The 22,800-nt window shown below is 37.4% G+C and overlaps 1 protein-coding gene across 1 annotated transcript; it reads right to left on the bottom strand.

The window, feature by feature from the left end:
- Nucleotides 1-1,986: 1,986 nt before the first annotated feature.
- Nucleotides 1,987-21,294, bottom strand: LOC131997626 (uncharacterized). Its single transcript, XM_059368690.1, has 3 exons — nucleotides 21,212-21,294; nucleotides 19,746-21,083; nucleotides 1,987-1,990 (listed from the first exon to the last, which is right to left on the bottom strand). Exons 1-3 carry the CDS (start codon nucleotides 21,292-21,294, stop codon nucleotides 1,987-1,989), a joined length of 1,425 nt encoding a protein of 474 aa, XP_059224673.1.
- Between the last annotated feature and the right edge of the window lie 1,506 nt (nucleotides 21,295-22,800).

Below are 22,800 nucleotides of genomic sequence, written 5' to 3'. Positions count from 1 at the left end.
CCGAGTTGAGAAATGTTTTATACATTGTTGGAAAGGTATGAAAATTTCCTTTACGATAAGGTATGTTGCGTAAATATGGCTATAGTGTGTCATGTGCAATTAGGACAACAAAAACAAAATTTGGGAAATTCGACTTTTTTGAAAAATTGACTTTTTTATTGCCGGTTCCATAAAATGGAATAGAATAGAGATATTTCCATGATTCTTTTTGTGTTTTGTAGAAGAAGTGTTACCAAATAAAAGTTTATTTAACATCTTTGCAATAAAATGTGACGTAATACTTGTTTTTTAGCAATGAATATAGCACTACTTGAAAATTGACTTTTTTCAGTATTTTGATCGCTACGATCTCATTTATGGCTAGGATATGGCGAGACATACCTTAAAATGTTGGGAACATTTTAAGCTTTCATTTAAGTTCAAAAAAAGCGAAAAAATCCCCGTGGAACTTTTTTTCCAGTGAGAAACTTTTGAAGTTTAGTAAAAAAATTGGCCATTTTGGTCTTAAGATAACGGTGTTGTTTGATATCGAAATTAGCCAAATTAGCACTTAAAACTTTTCTTAATACCTCGACTTTGTGAAAATGGAAAGAAATGATAATGCTTTGACGGCCAAAGTTTGCGAAAACTTAAAGGAAATGGGAGTATCTTTTTTGAAAAATTTTGCAATTTTTTGACAAAAAAAATATTTTTCATATTGAAAACGATGCCATTTTTAAACCGCCAAAGATATTCACGTGATTCCTTTTGTATTTTATGCACACATATGCTGGCATAATTTGTGTGAAGTATGAAGTTTATAGCTTTAAAATTGACGGAGTTATTTAAAAAACACTGAAAAAAACCAAGGCCAAATTTTCATATTTTAAAATTAAACAATTCATAACTCCTTAACAGTACACGATGGCATGGTACTTTATGCATAAGTTTTTTAGATCTTGTCAAGCTCTTTCTCTAGAGTCCTAAATCATGTAAATCGGTTGAGTAGATCAAAAGTTATGGCCCCCAGAAGCTTGGAGAAGTCAAAAGTGGTCAACTTTCACACCCTGTAGCTCACCCTGTATTAAAGATATGGACCAACAACAGCACTTTTCTGAAAGCCTATGTCCTCCTCTACAAATGTCTAGAACATTTTGTATGGCTAAAATCAACAGATAAAAAGTTGTAGACTTATTTCCAATTTTTTTGCCATTTGGCCCACTGTGCAACGTTTTCTCGGTGATTAGCATATGCTTAAATAATTCGATTCGAGTTAGATGGTGAGGTTCGAATGCATTGGCAGCACAAAACAAAACAGCATGCTCGTAGACATGTGTTCCGAGGGTATTTTAATTGGCTTTGGCTATTTTTCTGGCGATCAAAGAAAAGGTGGATATTTTACCAAAACAAATTAGTCATTGCACAGTGGTTAGTTTTTTAGAAAAGATAAAATCTGAGACAATTGCACAGATTTTCTATAAATAAATAAGCATATCAGTTGTCGGAAACTCATAGTGGTCCCTCAAATCCCCTGATTCATAAACTGTTAGATAAGATCCAACAATCTGATGGTTAAGTAGTAGCTTTCCTTTTTCCAATTTTTCCAATTGTTTCATTGCATGGAAAGTCTTTTTCTCTTCATGTATTATGCAAAAACATTATTTTCCCCTTGTCATACTATAATGGCCATAAAAAGTCTCTCTCTTTCTTTTCAATTACAGTTCAAATGCTTAAACTTTAATTCAATTGTCTAAATGGACCACCTATCTCTGGGTTATTTTGCAATTATAACTCCACAAATGTTAGGTTTATGTTTTTAGTTGTTTTTTTTTTCTCAGTTACCTTATTAAGAGCTATAATAAATTTATGTTGTAATTTGCCTTCAACTTTCTATCTTTCATTCAACTTTCCATATTTAATGACTATGCATTTGGTGTCTAGCGATACACCACACACCATATGGACATATGGTATAGTATACGATATATGTTCCATAAATCACATAATTTACCTGCAACAAAAAAGAGAAAAAAAGAAATTATGCTTTAGAAAGATGTCAAATAGATAACCTTAAAAATTAGTAGGTGTTTATAAACAAAACTATGAGCTTATACTTTATTTTTTTTGAAAAGATAAAAAATCTTAAATTAGGAAAATAGCTAATAGGGAATGAAAGAGTAGAGGAATATCGGTCATATTTTGCATAACTTAAGAAAAACAAGTAAAAAAGGCATTATGTTCGGCCGGGCCGAACTTTGGATACCCATCATCTCGGTTATATATGTAAATCCCCTTTCGTCACAATCCGATAAAAATTTGATAACTTATGCACCCAAATTCGGCAAGGACATTGGGTGGTCTAATAAATATAAGTCACTGTTGAATGTATTTCAAATATCAACAAAATCGGCTAATAAATAAAGGTTTTATAAGCTTCAGACTCTTGACCGGTATATAGTAGGTCTATATTACAGCTAAATATCTAAATATAGTCCGATCTGAACCAAATTTGGATCCTATGCTAGGAGGCCTAAAACTACTCACTGTTTCAAATTTCAGCGAAATAGGTTAAAAAATAAAGCTTTTATGGGCTTCAGACCCTTTATCGGCAGATCGGTCTATATGGCAGCTATATCTAAATATAGTCCGATCTGAACCATATTTGGGTTCTATGTTAGGAGGCCTAAAACTACTCACTGATTCAAATTTCAGCGAAATAGGTTAAAAAATTAAGCCTTTATGGGCTTCAGACCCTTCATCGGGAGATCTGTCTATATGGCAGCTATATCTAAATATAGTCCGATCTGAACCATACTAAGGTCAGATGTCGCGAGGCTTAAAATAACCCACTGTTTCAAATTTCAGCAAAATCGGATGAAAAATTAAGCTTTTATGGGCTTCAGACACTTTAACGGAAGATCGATCTATACGGCAGGTATATCTAAATATAGTCCGATCTGAACCATATCTGGGTTCTATGTTAGGAGGCCTAAAACTACTCACTGTTTCAAATTTCAGAGAAATCGATCAAAAAAATAAAACTATTATGGGCTTCATACCCTCGTGGTCTACCCTCAAATACCTTTCATTTGAGCCCTATATTTCCATCGTCTTCAAACATGACCGGTTTGGGGGATGTTTTGGGGGATGGGGCGGCTACTCAGTGACTTGACTCTGCAAATACTTATCACATTCATGTTCTACTCTAGAATACCGCTTGTTTGAGCCCCATATTGCAAATGTCCTATTTGGGTGATGTAACGGGGGTGGAGTGGCCCCATAGACACGTCCCCAAAACACTTTTTATTTGAGCCCCATATTGCCATGGTCAGTAAAAAAGTCCTATTTGGAAGGTGTTTTGGGGAAGTGGAGGACCCCCAGTAACTTGGTCCCACATTTGGATATCAGATTCGTATTCTACTCGCAAATACCTTTCATTTGAGTCACATATTGCCATGGTCGGTAAATATTGCGTTGCCCAGAAAGTAATTGCGGATTTTTCATATAGTCGGCGTTGACAAATTTTTTCACAGCTTGTGACTCTGTAATTGCATTCTTTCTTCTGTCAGTAATCAGCTGTTACTTTTAGCTTGCTTTAGAAAAAAAGTGTAAAAAAGTATATTTGATTAAAGTTCATTCTAAGTTTTATTAAAAATGCATTTACTCTCTTTTAAAAAATCCGCAATTACATTTTGGGCAACCCAATATGTCCGATTTAGGGGTGTTTTGGGCGTTGGGGTGGTCCTCCAAACACTTGGTCCGACAATTGAACATCAGAAAAGTTTTCTAATCCTAAATACCTTTCATTTGAGTCCCATATGGTCGTGATTGGTCTTAATATATATTTGGTAGGTTTTGGGAGGGGGTCCCCCCAAGGTACCCTATCCGAAATTTAAATACCAAACTTTTGTTTTTAGTTTCTATAACATGACACACAAAATTTCCATTTCCGAGAAATGGCGTTTTTGAAAATTAGTCTAAAGGGGAGGGTCCGCCAACCACCCCTTATTGTAACCGTATAACGTTCAGTTCAACATATCAAGCGGTAGCCATAAACAAAGTATTTTTGAACGTTACTAACTTTTTTATTGTAAACACTTTAACAGCCATGTCTGCAGTAAAAGGAATTTCATTTTGATGTAAAACGAAAAACTCGTTAATTGCAAAAGTGCTTCGATAGCCGCAAACGTTTGCTCGTGTACCGCACCAATAATTATTCTCTTGTGCCTCTCCTACTGGAGAGAAAGGGTGAGTATTTGAGCGTATAGACCAGTGGTTGGCAAAAATACTCACTCTATTGCACATTACTTTGTACGTGCACAAGAAAATAACCCCAAGCCGACCCATAGGCTTGCAAATAATTGGAATTGTGAGCTCATCACTGATATAGACACATTTTCACACAAATTTTTTCCTTTTTTGTTTTGACTGAACAAAGAGCAGTCAGTATATTGAGCAGCTTGAAAAGTGCGGATGCTAAACTCGGAAAGTGTAAATTTTTAAAGTTTCGGTACAAAAATGCTGGTATGTCCAGTGACAAAAATCGTTAGAGCAACACACAAATGGCTGCCAGGTACAAGAAATCATTGAAAGTCAGACGCTGGCTACATAATTTAAACCGAGAGACGTTGAAAGAAGATTTTCCATGTCAGAAATGCTCCCTGAACAATACAAACAAGTAAACGCATCCCAAGTTCGGCCGGGCCGAGTCCCACCCGTCACAATAAGCTCTGCTAAAACTTGCTAAACACTAAATTTCTACCAACTCAGGCAAGAATTGTAATAATAATAAACCGATTAAGACCTTACTTGGAGGTGGTAACAGAACACTACGTGCAAAATTTCTGCCGAATCGTATAACAATTGCGGCTGTTAGGGGCCCAAGATGTCAAGTCGGAAGATTGGCTTATATGGGAACTATTTCAGGTTATCGACCGAATCCAACCATACTTTGCACCTTTGTTGGATATCATAACAGAAAACTAAAAGCAAAATTTCGGCCCAATTGGATGACAGTTGGGGCTTCTAGGGGCCCAAGATGTCAAATCGGTTTATATGGGACCTATTTTAGGTTATAGACCGATTCATACTTGGCACTATTGTTGGAGGTCATAACAGAAAACTACAAGCAACATTTTGGCCCAATCGGATGACAATTGGGGCTTTTAGCAGCCCAAGATGTCAAATCGGAAAATCGGTTTATATGGGACCTATTTCAGGTTATGAACTGATTCGAATCATATTTGGCACTTTTGTTGGAGGTCATAACAGAAAACTACGAGCAACATTTCAGCCTAATCGGATAACAATTGCGGCTTCTAGGGGCCCAAGATGTCAAATCGGAAAATCGGTTTATATGGGACCTATTTCAGGTTATGGACTGATTCGAACCATACTTGATACTTTGTTGAAAGTCATAACAGAAAACTACGAGCAAAATTTTGACCCAACCGAATGATAATTGGGGCTTCTAGGCGCTCAAGATGTCAATTTGGAAAATCGGTTTATATGGGACCTATTTCAGGTTATGGACTAATTCGAACCATACTTGGCACTTTTGTTGGAGGTCATAACAGAAAACTAAGAGCAAAATTTTGGCCCAATCGCATGACAATTAGGGCTTCTAGGGGCCCAAGATGTCAATTTGGGAAATCGGTTTATATGGAAGCTATATCAAGTTATAAACCGATTTGAACCATACTTGGCAAGTTTGGGAAATCGATTTATATGGAAGTCATATCAAAGTTTGGACCGATTCGGACTATACCCTGTTAAATGTCATAAAAAACAGCATAGTACAAAATGTCAGCCATATCGGATAAGAATTACGCCCTTTAGAGCCTCAAGAAGTATAATCGGTAGAGCGATTTATATGGGAGCTTTATTTAAATATCGACCAACATGGTCCATTTACAATCCCAGCCGACCTATACTTATAGGAAGTATTTCTCCAAAATTTCAAGCTCCAATCTTTACTCCTTAGAAAGTTTGAGTGCATCCCACAGACAAACAGACGGACGGACATGGCTGGATCGAATTATAATGTCATGGCGATCAAGATAAGGATGGTCCGAAGGGAGATCGAGAGTTTATTCAAAGGGATGATTAAAAGGTCTAATAAAAACTCAGTAGGCTGTCAGGAGAATATTTCAGATGGAAGGAAAACTCGCAGCCAAAAGCAAAGAACATGTCAAACTTCTGAGATCACAGCAACGATTTCTTCAAACAACCACAAATTGGTACCTCACACCCCAAAAGATTGTCCGTATAATAAATTCATATAAAATTCTTGATTAAATGTGAACAAGTTTTCCCTTAAACAATAGTTCTTGGAATTCTTCGACAAGAATAATTACCAAGAAATTATCATTAATAATTCTTAACATCCCAAGAGTGGGGCAAACGTTAAACCTTTAAAAACCTTCAAATCAAATGGTCAGGGGCCCATGCATTGACTGGGAGAGAGGAGAATTCTTAGTTGCTTTAAACCAAACCCTCCTGTTACGAGTACACTCAAATAAAATACCAAATGGTTAATTTGTCATGAACTCTTATAAGAATTCAAATACTCAGAGTATGCCATACAAGAAACGCCAAACGTCTATAAAGCATCGCCATCGATAATTTAAGCCGCATTGCTGCAGCAGTTGCTGTAGTAGTTGTTGTGGCGGCTGTTGTCATTGTTGGTGCGGTTATTATGATCGTTGTTTAAAGTCATGTTTTAAAGTGTTATTAATAACAAGTTTAAGACTTAAATCTCTTTTTTTTAGCTCTGAAATTGCAAATAAGTTTTCAAGGTGTTGGCTTGGTGGCTGCCGCCTGTTTGCGACTGCCTTCCTCATGCCACCGCCAACCATGTAGGAGAGACCATTCAAAAATGCAGTAGTGGCGGAGGCTTAAGAACAAATCAAAATGCAGATACACTGAGAAAAATGCAATGTTTAGGAAATAATTGAAAATAAGAAAATTTGAAAGGACGTCAAATAGGCAGTAGAGAAATATATCCCAATTTTACTCTCCATCATATGGATGGATGATTGGTATAACGAAACTTTTGCTTAAAAATTTGGAATTCAACTATTGTGGTAACATTGGTGTAACTCTTTTTATACCCATCAACGTAGGATCATCGTAAAAGTCTAAGACGTATGTCCGTCTGACTTTTGAAATCACGCTACAATCTTTAACAAGTAAAGGCGTGCTAAGGTCGGTCGGGTCGAATCTTATATACCCTCCACCATGGATCGCATTTGTCGAGTTCTTTTCCCGGCATCTCTTCTTAGGCAAAAAAAAGGATAAAAGAAAAGATTTGCTCTGCTATTAGAGCGATATCAAGATATGGTCCGGTTCGGACCACAATTAAGTTATATTTTGAAGACCTGTGTAAAATGTCAACCAATTCGAATAAGAATTGCGCCCTTTGGGGGCTCAGGAAGTAAAACAGTGAGATCGATTTATATGGGAGCTGTATCAGGCTACAGACAGATTCAGGCCATAATAAACACCTATGTTGATGGTCATTAGAGAATCCGTCGTACAAAATTTCAGGCAAATCGGATAATAATTGCGACCTCTAGAAGCTCAAGAAGTCAAGATCCCAGATCGGTTTATATGGCAGCTATATCAGGTTATGAAACGATTTGAACCTTATTCGGCACAGTTGTTGAAAGTCATAATAAAATACGTCATGCAAAATTTCATTCCAATCGGATAAGAATTGCGCCCTCTAGAGGCTTAAGAAGTCAAGACCCAAAATCGGTTTATATGACAGCTATATCAACTTATAGACCGATTTAAACCATACTTGACACAGTTGTTGGGTGTCATAACAAAATACTTTGTGCAAAATTTCATTCAAATCGGATAAGAATTGCGTCCTCTAGAGGCTCAAAAAGTCAAGACCCAAGATCGGTTTATATGGCAGCTATATCAGGTTATGGACCGATTTGAACCATGTTTAACACAGTTGTTAGGTGTCATAACAAAATACTTTGTGCAAAATTTCATTCAAATCGGATAAGAATTGCGCCCTCTAGAGGCTCAAGAAGTCAAGACCCAAGATCGGTTTATATGGCAGCTATATCAGATTATTTACCGATTTGAACCTAATTTAGCATATATGTTGAAAGTCATAGCGAAACACGTCGTGCAAAATTTCATTCCAATCGGATAAGAATTGCGCCCTCTAGAAGCTCAAGAAGTCAAGACCCAAGATCGGTTTATATGGCAGCTATATCAGGTTATTGACCGATTTGAACATAATTTAGCACATATGTTGAAAGTCATAGCGAAACACGTCGTGCAAAATTTCATTCCATTCGGATAAGAATTGCGCCTTCTAGAGGCTCAAGAAGTCAAGACCCAAGATCGGTTTATATGGCAGCTATATCAGATTATTGACCGATTTGAACCTAATTTAGCACATATGTTGAAAGTCATAGCGAAACACGTCGTGCAAAATTTCATTCCAATCGGATAAGAATTGCGCCTTCTAGAGGCTCAAGAAGTCAAGACCCAAGATCGGTTTATATGGCAGATATATCAAAACATGGACCGATATGGCCCATTTACAATCCCAACCGACCTACACTAATAACAAGTAGTTGTGCAAAATTTGAAGCGGCTAGCTTTACTTCTTCGAAAGTTAGCTCAGACCAATATTTCGAGTAGTTACAAACGGAATGACGAAATTAGTATACCCCCATCCTATGGTGGAGGGTATAAAAATTGAGATATTGAGCTGAAACTTCGCACATATTTCTTTTTTTATAGGCTGGTAAAGTTCAAGATGGGTTATATCGGACTATATCTTAATATAGCCCCCATATAGAACGATTTGCTGATTTAAGGTCTTAGGTCAATTAAGGCCATATTTCACTGAAATTTGGGACAACGAGTTGCTTAAGGTCTCTCGACATCCTTACTCAATATGGCCTTGATTTATTTAGATTTGGATATAGCTGCCATATAGACCGGTCTGCCGATTTAAAGTCTTATGCCCATTAAAGCCACATTTATTATCCGATTTCGCTGAAATTTGGGACAGTGGATTGTTGTGTTAGGCCTCTCAACATCCTTGCTCAAGGCGGTTCAGATTTATATAAGGCTGCAGTATATACCGATCTCCCGATTTAAGGTTATAGGCCCATAAAAGGTGAATTTATTAACCGATATTGTCGACACCAGGCCCAAAGAGTTGCCTTAGGCCCCTCGACATTAGTACCCAGTATGGTTAAGATCGGTTTATATTTCAATATAGCTGCCATATAGACCGATCTCTTGATTTAAGGTCTTGGGTTCCTACTAGGCGCATTTACTGTCCAATTTCACTGAAATTTAGGATAGCGACTAATGTTAGGCCCTTCGATATCCCTGTTTAATAAGGCCTAGATCGATTCAGGTTTGGATATAGCTGCAACAAATACCTATTTCCCGATTTAAGGGTTTAGGCCCATAAAAGGTTCATTTATTAACCGATTTTGTTGAAATCAGGCACAATGAGTTGCGTTAGGCCCCATGGCATTTGTACCGAGTATGGGCAAGATCGGTCTGTATTTGGATATAACTGCCATAAAGACCGATCTCTCGATTTAAGGTCTTGGGCCTATAATAGGAGCATTTATTTTCCGATTTCGTTGAAATTTGGGACAGCGAGTTGTGTGAGAGCACGCGACATATTTGTTCAAATTGGCCCAGATCGGTCCAGATTTGGATATAGCTGCCATATAGAAAGATCTCTCGATTTAAGGTTTTAGGCCCAAAAGAGGTGAACCGATTTTGGTGAAATTAAGCAAAATGAGTAATGTTAGGCCCCTTGATATTCGTACCGAGTATGGTCAAGATTGGGCTATATTTAGATAGAGCTGCCATATCTCCCGCTTTAAGTTCTTGGGACCATAAATGAACGTTAATTACTCCAGTTTGTTGAAATTTGACACAGTAGGCTATGGTGAATGTGGCCCAGATCGATCTTTATTCAGATATAGCCACGATATGGACCTATCACCCTTTTTGAGGCCTTGGACCTATAAAAGGGGCACTTATGGTCCAATATCGCTGGAAATAGGCACAGTAAGCCCTGCTAAGCTCTTCGACATTCTTGCCCTATATAGCTCAGATCTTCTTGAACCTCTAGAGGGCGTTGTTCTTATCCGATTTTGCACAGTGACTTTCTCTATCATTTTGAGTATATGTGCCATGTATGGTCTGAGTCGGACGAAAACCTGGTATAGTTTGCCCCTGTTCCTTAGTGGAATTTTCATGGGCAAAATTTGCAAATTTGCATGGCTCCAATACAAGCCGATTTCCCGAGTTTACTTTTTGAGCCTCTAGAGGGCGTTATTCTTATCCGATTTGGCTGAAAATTTGCACAGTGACATTTTCTATGAATTTTCATATACGAGCCAAGTATGGCCCGAATCGGATCAAAACCTGATATGGCTCTAATATAAACCGATCTCCCGATTTTATTTCTTGTGCCTCTAGAGGGGTTTATTCTTATCCGATTTGGTTGATTTTTTTCCAAAGTGATTTTTTTCTATGATTTTTAATATAAGTGCCAAGTATGGCCCGAATCGGATCAAAGCATGATATATTTCCCATATAAACCGATCTCCCGATTTGATTTCTTGCTCCTCTAGAGGGCGTTATTCTTATCCGATTTGGTTGATTTTTTTCCAAAGTGATTTTTTTCTATGATTTTTAATATACGTGCCAAGTATGGTCCAAATCGGAACAAAACCTGATATGGCTCCAATATAAGCCGTTTTCGCGATTATACTTTTTGAGCCACTAGAGGGCGTTATTCTTATCCGATTTGGCTGAAATTTTTCACAGTGACTTTTTTCTATGATTTTTAATATACGTGCCAAGTATGGGCCTAATCGGATCAAAACCTGATATGGCTCCAAAATAAGCCGTTTTCGCGATTTTACTTTTTGAGCCACTAGAGGGCGTTATTTTTAATCCGATTTGGCTGAAATTTTGCACAGCGACTTTTTTCTTTGATTTTTAATGTACGCGCCAAGTATGATCCGAATCGGATCAAAACCTGTTATGACACCAATATAAGCCGTTTTCCCGATTTTACTTCTTATGCTCCTACAGGGGGCAGTTCCTATGCTATTTGGTTGAAATTTTACACAATGCCATCTACTTTGGTCTCCAACATCTAAGCTAAGTATGGCTCCAATAGCATAGCAATTCTTATCCATTATCCTTTGTTTGCCTGTCTGATATTCGTCTTCTTATTCCTGATGTAAGGATGTATGTCAGGGATACTAGACATTCCAGGAACTCACACCCGTTTGTAATTGATTGGCCAGCGGACCGCACAATGAATTATAGAGAGAATTCTTATTTCGCCCGAACCGTTCGTATGTGGAATCGACTTCCGGCTAATGTTTTTCCCACCCACTTTGACATCCAAAGATTTAAGACAAATGTCAATAAGCACTACATCCTTTACTTTGACATTTTAAGCCCCTGGAAGCCGTAATTTTTGTTCAATTGGTCTGAATATTTGCATGGAATGTTTTGTTATGACTTTCATCATTCCACCCCCTAAACTCCCCTTATAAAAATGCAAAATTTGCCCATGAACATTCCATTAAGGAACCGGGGCAATGTTCTCACATATCAATGAGTGATGTCCGATTCAAGTTTTAAGCTCAATGATAAGGGGCCTCCTTTTTATAGCTGGGTCCGAACGGTGTGGTAGCACTGCGACACACCTCTTTGAGGAGAAGTTTTTACATGGTTGCCATACCAAATGGTATAGATGTTCTCGCCAGGATTCGAACTCAGGCGCTCAGTATAATAAGGGGACATGCTAACCTCTGCGCTACGGTGGCCTGCTTATATAACCTGATATGCAAATGAAAATTTTGCCCATGAACATTCCACTAAGGAATAGGGGCAACCTTTTGACATATCAATAAGTGCAGTCCGATTCAAGTTTTAAGCTCAACGATAACGGGCCTCCTTTCTATAGCCGAGTCCGAACGGCATGCCGCAGTGCGACACCTCTTTGGAGAGAATTTCTACATGGCATAGTACCTCACAAATGTTGCCAGCATTAGGAGGGGAAAACGACAGCTGAAAATTTTTCTGATGGTCCCGCCAGGATTCGAACCCAGGCGTTCAGAGTCATAGGCGGACATGCTAACCTCTGCGCTATATAATTGGAACTCCCGATTAGTTTTAAACCAGCTACCATTGCATCTACAAAAAGTCACAGTTTGATGCGGTTTATGGGCTGGCGGCATCATTGGACCGTACTTTTTCAAAGATGATGCGAAGCGCAACGTAACTGTGAATGGTGAGCGCTATCGTGAAATGATATCCAACTTTTTTTTGCCCAAAATGCATGAGCTTGACTGGCATGACAAGTGGTTTCAACATGACGGTGCCACATGCCACACAGCACGCGTAACAATGGACTTATTGAGAGGCGAGTTCGGTGAACATTTCATTTCAGGTTGGGTACCGGTTAATTGGCCGCCTAGATCGTGTGATTTAACGCCTTTAGATTATTGACGCATTGTAAGACAACATTGAAACATTTATTCGTGAGATACCGGCCGGAATGTTGGAAAGAGTATGCCAAAATTGGACTCAGCGGATGGACTATTTGAGGCACAGTCACGGTTAACATTTGAACAACATATGAACTAACGATGCAAAAGATTTCATGCATTTTTCTGAATTTTATGTGTATTTTTTTAACTTTCCTATAGCTCTTAAAAAATCACCCTTTACATAAGCAATACGTATGCCCTTCAACTAAGTTCATATGAGTAAATTTAAAGTAAAATCCATAGTGGTGAGTTCCCAGGATCCGGCCCGGTCGAACTTAGCACATTTTTACTTGTTTTTAATTTTTCTTAGTGCATGCCAGATAAACAAATGCCTTTTTTTTCAGTTGATGCCAGCAGGTGGAGGTGAAGTAGGTAGGTGCAATGCCTTGAGTGAGTCTGGTGATATTTAGAAGGAATGCAAGCAACAAGTTCTCAAGAATACAAAATATCAACCACCACCAGAATCGCTTGCCTCAGAACAAACAACACAACAAAACTCACTGCACGGGAGGGGAGAGGAGGGGAGCTAAAGTGACAAACGTTACAAGATTATTGAGCAATGAAAAGAAAAATCCAAGAAAACAATACAAGCGGCATTTAAGAGATTTGTAATTAATTGTGGATTAAATGAATGGCGTTTTGTTTTGCTGTCCTTCTGGCCAAGTTTGCAAAGCATGTGGACCCCACGACGGTCACGCTTGCTAGCAAGTGTGTTGATGGCGGAGTAATGGTGATGGCAGTATTGGTGTTACAATCATTTGTTTATATTTAAAACGAGACGTAATACCAATCGGTCTCTATTTTACCACTCATTGCGATAAAATGCACAAAATCGGAAAGGGATTGCATTGAAGGCCCCAAAGGTGTGTTTGAGAAATTTTTGCATATGATATTTAGAATTTTTTTTTGTTTTTTGTTAGTTCCACAAGAAATGATCGTGATTAAAATGTGATTTGTATGAGTCATTTCATAAAAAAAAATCACTTTTATTTATAACATAGCATTATTTAATATTCTAATAACTTTACTCTTGGCAAAGCAAAACTTTATAATAATGTTGTCATTCAAGAAAAAAAAAACAGCATCATGCATATTAATGAGACTTTATGAAAGTACAATTATAAGTAATCTAGTGTATGGTGTCATACTCTATTTTGCTTTTAATAAAAATTTAATTGCAGGAGAAGCAAAAAAGTTCATTAATCCCCAAATTTTAATTTGAAAATGTGGCAAAGAAAGAAGCCGACAAAAAAAGTTTTTAAATGTTTTTCAAAACTTTTCTAGGAACAGAAAAATGGGGTTTCGGTTTGTGAGACCGCACATTGGGTATTTTAGAATATAAATAAACTATTGGGTTGCGCAAAAAGTAATTGCGGATTTTTCATATAGTCGGCGTTGACAAATTTCTTCACAGCTTGTGACTCTGTGATTCTTCTTCTGTCAGTTATCAGCTGTTACTTTTAGCTTGCTTTAGAAAAAAAGTGTAAAAAAAGTATATTTGATTAAAGTTCATTCTAAGTTTTATTAAAAATGCATTTAATTTCTTTTAAAAAATCCGCAATTGCTTTTTGGGCAACCCAATAGTAAAAGGGCATTAAGTTCGGCCGGGCGGAACTTTGGATACCCATTACCTCATGTATATATGTAAACCCCCTTTCTTCACAATCCCGTGAAAAATTCATAATTTATGCCCCCATAGCAGCTTTATCGAAATATAGTCCCATTTGGGCTGTCCCAAATTTCGGCAAAATCGGACAATAAATTCCCCTTTTATGGGTCCACAATCTTAAATGGAGAGATCGGTCTATATGGCAGCTATATCCAAATCTGGACCGATTTGCGCCATATTGCAGAAGTATGTTGAGCGGCTTAACACAACCCACTATTCCAAATTTCGGCGATATCGGAAAATAAATGCGCCTTTTATGGGCCCAAGGCCTTAAATCGAGAGATCGGTCTATATGGCAGCTATATCCAAATATAAACCGATCTGGGCCAAATCGAAGAGGGCTATCGAGGAGCCTTACATAACTCACTGTCCCAAATTTTGGCAAAATCGGATAATAAATGCGCCTTTTATGGGCCCAAGTCCTTAAATCGAGAGATCGGTCTATATGGCAGCTATATCCAAATATAAACCGATCTGGGCCAAATGGAAGAGTGCTATCGAAGAGCCTTACATAACTCACTGTCCCAAATTTCAGCTAAATCGGACAATAAACACACCTTTTATGGGCCCAAGACCTTAAATCGAGAGATCGGTCTATATGACAGCTATATCCAAATCTCGACCGATCGGAGCCAAATTACAAAAGAAAGTTGAAGGGCTTAGCTCAACTCACTGTCCCAAATTTCAACAAAATCGGACAATAAATACGCCTTTTATGGGCGCAATGCCTTAAATTGAGAGATCGGTCTAAATGACAGCTATATCCAAATCTGGACCGATCTGCGCCAAATTAAAGTAGGATGTCGACTGGCCTAACACAACTCACTGTCCCAAATTTCGGCGAAATCGGACAATAAACACTCCTTTTATGGGCCCAAGACCTTAAATCGAGAGATCGGTCTATATGGCAGCTATATCCAAACCTGGACCGGTCTCAGCCCATTTGAAGAGGCATGTCAAAGGGCCTAACACTACTCACTGTGCCAAATTTTGTCAAAATCGGATAATAAATGCAACTTTTATGGGTCCAAAACCTAAAATCGAGATATCGTTCTATATGGCAGCTATATACAAATCTGGACCGATCGGAGCCAAATTACAAAAGAAAGTTGAAGGGCTTAGCCCAACTCACTGTCCCAAATTTCGGCAAAATCGGACAATAAATACGCCTTTTATGGGCGCAATGCCTTAAATTGAGAGATCGGTCTATATGGCAGCTATATCCAAATCTGGACCGATTTGAGCCAAATTGCAGAAAGTTATTGAAGAGCTTAATGCAACTCACTATCCCAAATTTCGACGAAATCGGACAATAAATGCGCCTTTTATGGGCCCAAGATCTTAAATCCAGAGATCGGTCTATACGGCAGCTATATCCAAACCTGGACCGATTTGAGCCAAATTACAAAAGAAGGTTGGAGGGCCTAGCACAACTCACTATTCAAAATGTCAGCGAAATCGGACAATAAATGCGCCTTTTATGGGCCCAAGGCCTTAAATCGAGAGATCGGCCTATATGGCAGCTATATCCAAATCTGGATATAATTGAAGAGGCATGTCGAAGGGCCTAACACAACTCACTGTGCCAAATTTTGGCAAAATCGGACAATAAATGTGACTTTTATGGGCCTAATACCCTAAATCTGCGGATCGGTCTATATGGGGGCTATATAAAGATATAGTCCGATTTAGCCCATCTTCGAACTTAACCAGCTTATGGACAAAAAAGAATCTGTGCAAAGTTTCAGCTCAAGATCTCTATTTTTAAAGACTGTAGCGTGATTTCAGCAGACAGACGGACGGCCATGACTATATCGTCGATTATATTTCTTAAGCCTATGGAAGACACAATTTTTACCCAATTGGGCTGAAATTTTGCACGTTGTGGATTATAATGACTTCCGACATCCATGGTAAGTATTATCCGAATTGATCTATAACATGATTTAGCTCCCGTATAAACCGATTTCCCAATTAGTGTTCTACGGAACAATTTTTGCCACTCGCCCTATCGCTCTTCATATCTTAACTTTTAATAAAAACTCCAAATTTTAATACCCTCCACTATAGGATAGGGGTATTTTAATTTCGTCATTCTGTTTGTAACTCCTCGAAATATTCAGTTAAGGCCCCATAAAGTATATAGATTTTTGACCGTCATGATATTTAAGTCGATCTAGCCATGTCCGTCGGTACGTCTGTCCATCCGACCGTCTGTCCGTCCGAAAGCACTCTAACTTTCGAAGAAGTAAAGCCAACCGCTTGAAATTTTGCATAGATGCTTTTATTAGTGTAGGTCGGTTGGGATTGTATATGGGCCATATGGGTTCATGTTTTGATATGGCTGCCATATAAACCGATCTTGGATCTTGACTTCTTGAGCCCCTAGAGGGCGCATTTCTTAACCGATTTGGCTGAAATTTTGCACGAGGTGTTTTGTTATGGTTTCCAACAACTTTGTTAAGTATGGTTGAAATCGGTTAACCACCTGATAAAGCTGTCATATAAACTGATCTGGGGTCTTGACTTCTTTAGCCACTAGAGGGCGCATTTCTCTCCCGATTTGGCTGAAATTTTGCACGAGGTGTTTCGTTATGACAACAACAACAACTGTGCTAAGTATGGTTCAAATCGGTCCATAACCTGATATAGCTGCCATATATACTGATCTGGGATCTTGACTTCTTGTGCCTCTAGAGGGCGCAATTTTTATCCAATTTGACTGAAATTTTGCAAGACGTGTTTTGTTATGACTTCCAACAACTGTGCTAGGCATGGTTAAAATCGGTTCACAACCTGATATAGCTGCCATATAAACCAACCAGGGGTCTTGACTCTAGAGGGCGCAATTCCTATCCGATTTGGCTGATATTTCGCATGAAGTATTTTGTTGTGACTTCTAAAAACTGTTCTAAATATGGTATAAATCGGTCCATAACCTGATATAGCTGCCATATAAACCGATCTTGAATCTTGACTTCTTGAGCCACTAGAGGTCGGAATTCTCATCCAATTTGACTGAAATTTTGCAAGACGTGTTTTGTTATGACTTCCAACAGCTTGGATCTGGACCTCTTGATCCACTAGAGGGCGCATTTCTTAACCGTTTTGGCTGAATTTTTGCATGAGAAGTTTTGTTATGATTTCCAACAACGGTATTATGTATGGTTCAAATCGGTCCATAACCTGTCATATTAACCGATCTGGGGTCTTGACTTCTTTAGCCACTAGAGGGCGCAATTCTCATCCGATTTGGCTGAAATTTTGCACGAGATGTTTTATTATGGTTTCCAACATCTTTTTTAAGTATGGTTGAAATCGGTCCATAATCTGATATAGCTGCTATATAAACTGATCTGGAATCTTGACTTCTTGAGCCTCTAGAGGGCGCAATTCGTATCCAATTTGTCTGAACTTTTGCATGAGGTGTTTTGTTATAACTTCCCACAACTATGCTAAGTATGGTTAAAATCGGTCCATAACCTGATATAGCTGCCATATATACCGATCTGGGATCTTGACTTCTTGAGCCTCTAGAGGGCGCAATTTTTATCCAATTTGGCTAAAATTTTGCATGACGTGTTTTGTTATGACTTCCAACAACTGTCCTAAGTATGGTTAAAATCGGTTCATAACCTGATATAGCTGTCATATAAACCGATCTGCGATCTTGACTTCTTGAGCCTCTAGAGGGCGCAATTGCTTACCAATTTCACTGAAATGTTGTACAACAGCTTCTCCTGTGACCTTTAACATTCGTGTCAAATATGGTCGAAATCGATCTATAGCCTGATACAGCTTCCATATATAGAGATAACGGATTTTTTTTTTTTTTTTTTATTAATTTTTCAAAAACGTTATAATACTATATATACAATATATTTTAAATGTAAGTATCAATATTTAAAATGTGTTTTGAAAATGTACGGCATGGTTTTTGTAAACCGTCTGCCGGAGAAGTGAGTTTTATTTTTAGCTAGTAATTAAATTCATTTATAAGAGTTCTTCTATAATTCATTGCCTCTCGTAAGAAATTAAATAGTCTAATCCAACAATTATCTTCACCGCCGTTTAAAACAGATATAATTTCTGTGTCTGATAGAATGCTTTTTTTGAAATTCTTGCTTCTAATTCTACTAAATATTGGACATACCCCTATGAAATGTTGCGTGGTTTCTATTTCTCCTAGGTTACAGATGGAGCACATTCGAGCTTGTTCTTCTCTGTAACTAACACCATTTAGCCCCATCGCACCAGCTCTAGCTCTCATTATATAAGATATTTGTATTTGACTAAATTTGTCATTACAATAAGATGAACCTACTGTGGGGTCAAGTAATTTGTATATTCGGCTTTCACTTTCTTGTGATTTTTGGTTATGGTGGAGGTAGTTGCTGTTTTGGAGTTCGCATGTTAATAGTTGGCAGGCTTCGTACCAATAAATTTTATCTGTGTTGACATTTTGGTGTTCTATTCCGTAACATTGCAATCGGTCTTTAAAATCTTTATACCAGGAGGTATTGTTCTGCATTATTTTCACCGCAAGGGTATGTGGAAGTCTATGATTTTCCAAATCGAACAGTACTTTTGCCAAATATTTAAGGTGCAAAGAGTATGTATATATATATCCTGGTTCATACCCAGTCTCCAGAGCGATGATATAGTTTGGGGTATTTTCCGGCAGCTTAAGTATACGTTTGATGAAGAATCTATATAGCTTGTCAACTTCGTCAAAATATCCATTTCCCCAAATTTGTGCACCGTAGCTCTGGATAGATCGGCATACCGATAAAAACATTTTCCACTTGGCTTTGAGCGAAATTTTAGGTTTGCCTATAAAATTTGCCCATGTTGAATTTAGGCAAGACTTGGCGGCTTCGTTTTTTTCCATTGCATGCTTATTAAATGACAGTTTTGGTGTAAGCGTGATCCCAAGATACTTGTACTCATTAGTAACTCTCAGATGTTCACCGTTAAATATCCATTTTTCATTTGCAGCTAATCTTCCGCTATTACGAAATATCATTATTTCAGATTTTGCCTGGTTGACCTCCATCCCCCATCTTTTGCAGTAAAATGATAGGTTATCTATCATTCGTTGCAATATCAGTGGATCATCGGCTAGGATCACGATGTCATCCGCATACATTAACAGGCGGATGTCAATTTCGTCTATGCTAAGTCCACCACCCAATGACTCATGGAGATCATTTAAATATATAGAAAATAGCAATGGCGATAGTAAGCAACCTTGTTTTACTCCCGTTTTAGTTATAAAATGATCAGATAACTCCTTGCCGTTCCATACTGCAGTTTTCGTATATGTGTATAGCTTTTCTATAAAATTCACTATTTTTGTCGAAAGGCCCATTTCATATAATTTATAAATTAATTGGTTTCTCGGAACTCTATCAAACGCGGCCTTGAAATCAACAAAAAAGGCGTAGACTTTTCTTGATTCCAATCTTTTTAGGTCTACTATTGATTTTAAATTAAACACATTATCAATCGTTGAATACCCTTTCCTGAAACCAGCCTGGAATTCATTTAGTATACAGTACTCGTTCGTCCATTCAGTTATTCTTGTATTAATCATGCCAATCATAAGCTTACCAATGCAATTCATGAATGTGATTCCTCTATAGTTACTTGGGATATTGGGATCACCTTTTTTGTGTATGGGAAAAATAATACTTGACTTAAAATTACTAAAGTCATCATATCCGTTGAAAATTCTTGTGAATGTTTTGCACAGTTCATTTAAAAATTCATCTGTTGCGTGTATGAAAAACTCATATGGTATCCTGTCATCACCTGGGGCTTTGTTCTCTTGCACCTTTTTCAGTTGGCACTGCAATTCTGGAAGAGTAAAGTCTCTATCCAACATCTCATTCAGAACTTGATTTGGGGCGTAAAGAATCTCTTGTGAGTTGACCTTTGGGTTTAATAAAGTTTCAAAATATGTTTTCAGAGCGCCCGTTGCAATGGCGCATCCTATACAATTCTCCTTCTGTCTTATTTCCTTTGCCAAAGACCACCATGATTTGCTATCAGATATGAAATCTAGTCTAATCTCTATGCTGCGATAATAATCCAATCGTTTTTTTCCACAAAGTTTCTGGTAGAGGTTTTTTTGTGACACGTAAGCTTCTCTATCTGAAGAGTTCTTCGAAGATCTGAATTTATTAAGAAGTTTCATGGTTTTATCTCTAGCTTTCATACATTCTTTATCAAACCATCGGTTATGGTATTCCGGCTTCCTTATGATTGAAGGGGCTGGGTACGCCCTCATGATAAGGCGTGTAAAGTCTGATAGGGAGGGGTTATTTTCTAAGCTTGATAGTTCATCATTTAATTGTTTTTGGTAATTTTCCTTGTTTTGTTGTTTCCACTTTAGCTTTGGCAGTAATTTTAACTTTTCAATTCCTGTTTCTAAATCACTGTTTACCCTAAGAGTTATTACAATCGGTAAATGATCTGACCATAATTGAGGTTTTACTTCAAAAGACTGCACATTATTTATTATGTCCAAGGATACAGCACATAAGTCTATCACCGAGCTTCCGTTTCTGTTGGTAAATGTGAAACATCCTTCCTCATCACCAAAAGTTCTTCCGTTTAGAATCACTAGGCCGTTGTTATTGCAGAATTCGATATATTTTTTGCCGTGGGCGTTTAAAATTTTATCATTTGATTTTCTACCAGTATTTAGAACCTGGAATTCCTCCCCAATTTCTTCAGGCAGCAGCTGTTCCTCTCCAATACGAATGTTGTGATCACGAATAATAATTTTCTTAAAGTCATTGTCTTCTACAACTTTGTTCATTTCATTGAAATCTTCCATCCATTTTACTCCTCTTAGATATATAGGGATTAATTCAAATTTGATTGTGTTTAGTTCACAGTAAATGATATCGTAACTTCTTCGATGTACTAATGTATGCTTGAAGCCTGCTTCCCGCAAATCCTTTTTCACCCCACATACTTGTCCTCCAATTCCTCTTCCTCTATTATTTGTTCTAGAAGCAGGTTTCCAGTAGGTATTAAAGTTTTTAAATTTATTCCCATAGTTTACTAGGTTTTTCTCTTCCACATGAGTTTCCAATAAAATAAATATATCAAACTGTTCTAAAAAATCATAAAATTCGGGGTGAAGATACTTGTTTCCTAGACCATGAACATTATATGCCACTATATTTATGACCGAATTGTATTTTTTGGTATTATTTTTTAAATTATATTTTTTATTTTCTATAGGTTTCTTTCTTTCGTTATCTTTTAGAAGTTTTTTGTCTTTAGGTTGTATAAAAGAGTATCATAATCTAATTTTAAATTATCTATACCATCTCCATAAATAGTTACCAGAGTTTCGGATAACAGAGAGAGATAACGGATTTAGAACTCAACAAATGCGATCTATGGAGAAGGGTATATAAGATTCGGCACGGCCGAACTTAGCACGCTTTTACTTGTTTGTTATTTTACCATTTAGATGCCATTAAAGTAACCAATTATAAGAAACAACCTACATTAATGTCATTATCACGCCAAGTGTTTGACACAATGACCTCGACATGATGTTACTTCTAAATGTCATGTGTAAAGTCATCTGCCAACCAAAGGCATCCGAATGTAATCAGATATTGGTTACTCAGGAACTGGGTAATAAGTGCCATTAATAACAACACATAGAGGAAAACCGTGCCTATGGATTTCCAAAGATTCAATTGAGAGTTCCGCAATGGTACATTGGCTGTGGCTTGAATAAGCCACAGCCAGCAAACAAAAACCTGACTTTAACACACAGCATCACGCATCAAGAGTAACACTTTGGTGTTATAGCCAAATATTCAGACCGCACAAAGTGTTATCAAAATTAGTACTTAATAATTATTTTTGTTACGTTTTTTTCCTTTTTTTTAGATTTTTTTTTTATTACTATTATTGTTATTGTTTGACTATTATTGTTATGGAATTGTTTAGCATATACAGGCATGGATTCGAGCACGCTCAAAGTTTAATGGCACTTGAGATACGTATTTCATTGTTGTTGTTGTTGCTTTTTTTTGTTTCTTATAGACTTCTATACAAAAATCCATATACGTAGTTTTTTTGCAACCTTGAGTTCGAACATCTTCAATTCATGTGTGCTATTGTCAGGAGATGCAAAGCAAAAAAACCATTTCAACACACACCAATTGATGTATGCTCCAGTGTTAAATTTTATTTTAAATACTCCATTGAAGTGTTGGTTGTAAAACTAAAATTATTTCAAAACACGTGAAATGATTTGTGGTAGTTTATCATTTTGTTGTATGTATAAAAAAAATATTACAATTAATAGAATTCACAGCACTTATTGAAAGGTTAGGTCAATATTTTGTTTGGATGCTACTGTACTTTAAGGAGGGATGGTATTGACATTGAAATAACCTTACCTTAACCTTTCATATTTTTACATATTTTCGACAAAATTAATCAAAAACCAGTAAGGAAGGGCAAAAGTCGGGCGGTGTCGACGGTATGTCGACCCTATAAGTACAATATGGGAGTTATATCTAATTCTGAACCAAT

The sequence above is a fragment of the Stomoxys calcitrans genome, chromosome 1 (genome assembly GCF_963082655.1).
Source record: "Stomoxys calcitrans chromosome 1, idStoCalc2.1, whole genome shotgun sequence".
Lineage (NCBI taxonomy): Eukaryota > Metazoa > Arthropoda > Insecta > Diptera > Muscidae > Stomoxys > Stomoxys calcitrans.
Note: the sequence above shows the minus strand (reverse complement) of the source record. Positions and strands in the feature narration are given on the sequence as shown.